The sequence below is a fragment of the Lactuca sativa genome, chromosome 3 (genome assembly GCF_002870075.4).
Source record: "Lactuca sativa cultivar Salinas chromosome 3, Lsat_Salinas_v11, whole genome shotgun sequence".
Classification (NCBI taxonomy): domain Eukaryota; kingdom Viridiplantae; phylum Streptophyta; class Magnoliopsida; order Asterales; family Asteraceae; genus Lactuca; species Lactuca sativa.
In genome coordinates this window covers 13,563,118-13,564,299 of record NC_056625.2, presented here as the reverse complement: position 1 = coordinate 13,564,299, position 1,182 = coordinate 13,563,118, and the positions used below count along the sequence as shown (strand labels likewise).

Genomic DNA, 1,182 nt, shown 5'->3' with positions numbered 1-1,182 from the left:
CCAGTTTCCGGTGCAACCGGTTCGACCGGCCGGTTCAAACCGACTATTAAAAAACATTTCATTTCAGGGGCTTCATTTAATTCCACTTTTCAACTATTGGACATACTATACGGAACACTATGAGATTATATTACTTTACTCACGTGATGGAATAGATAAAGTACAATCATTGTCAATGATGTTATGTCAACTTGCTATACAGATTTAATAACTTTATTTTACCATATGCACAGAATATAATAACATGATATAATGACTTAATACTTGGAATTTAATCATTTATATTGCAATTGGTGAGATATATAATCCACTACTAGATTATCCATGAAACACCCTATATAAGGAGGCGAACTTATAGATCGAGAACCCACAAACCTCTTCTATATCTCTCATTTTTCTGTCTAGCTAGTTGAATTTCAAGACCTCAATTATAGATGAAACCACCGTACTTTTTTGTTTTCTTCTTCTTCTTCTTTTTAGGAATATCAGCATATCCAGGCATAAAAAGACAACACTATCCATGCAAAAACTTAGTTTTATATTTTCATGACGTTATCTATAATGGCCAGAATGCTGCTAATGCAACTTCTGCTATTGTAGGCGCACCCCAATGGGGAAACCTCACAATATTAGCAGACAAGTTTCATTTTGGGAATATAGCAGTTTTTGACGATCCAATCACATTAGATAACAATTTTCATTCTGTTCCAGTAGGTCGGGCTCAAGGGATGTATTTTTATGACACCAAGAACACATTTACTGCTTGGCTAGGGTTTTCCTTTGTGTTGAATAGTGCACAACATAAAGGAACCATAAACTTCATTGGGGCTGATCCGATTATGGTGAAGAGTAGGGATATATCGGTGGTTGGTGGGACTGGAGATTTCTTCATGCATCGGGGAATTGCAACTATTATGACTGATTCTTACGAAGGAGAAGTGTACTTCAGGCTTCGTGTTGATATCAAGTTTTATGAATGTTGGTGATCACACTCATCATAGAGAGTAAATTATCTGCCGACTGTAATAAAAGTCTGGGTTTATCAAAGCGTGCTGCAATAAAACAGTCTTTTTTTTTCATGAGTTTAAAATGGTCGTGTAAGATGTTTGAATGACATACATAATTTTGTTTGTATGCACGTTATTCAAGATTAATTGCTACGATATATCGACCTTCTTAATA

The 1,182-nt window shown here is 35.4% G+C and overlaps 1 protein-coding gene across 1 annotated transcript; it reads left to right on the top strand.

Moving 5' to 3' along the window:
• Positions 1 to 355: 355 nt before the first annotated feature.
• On the top strand, positions 356 to 1,182 carry LOC111886519 (dirigent protein). Its single transcript, XM_023882774.3, has one exon. The coding sequence runs from the start codon at positions 435 to 437 to the stop codon at positions 984 to 986; it is 552 nt and encodes a 183-aa protein (XP_023738542.1). The 5' UTR covers positions 356 to 434; the 3' UTR covers positions 987 to 1,182.

Excerpts from the sequence above, each read along its gene's own strand:
- LOC111886519 (XM_023882774.3), top strand. The coding sequence starts at position 435 with ATGAAACCACCGTACTTTTTTGTTTTCTTCTTCTTCTTCTTTTTAGGA.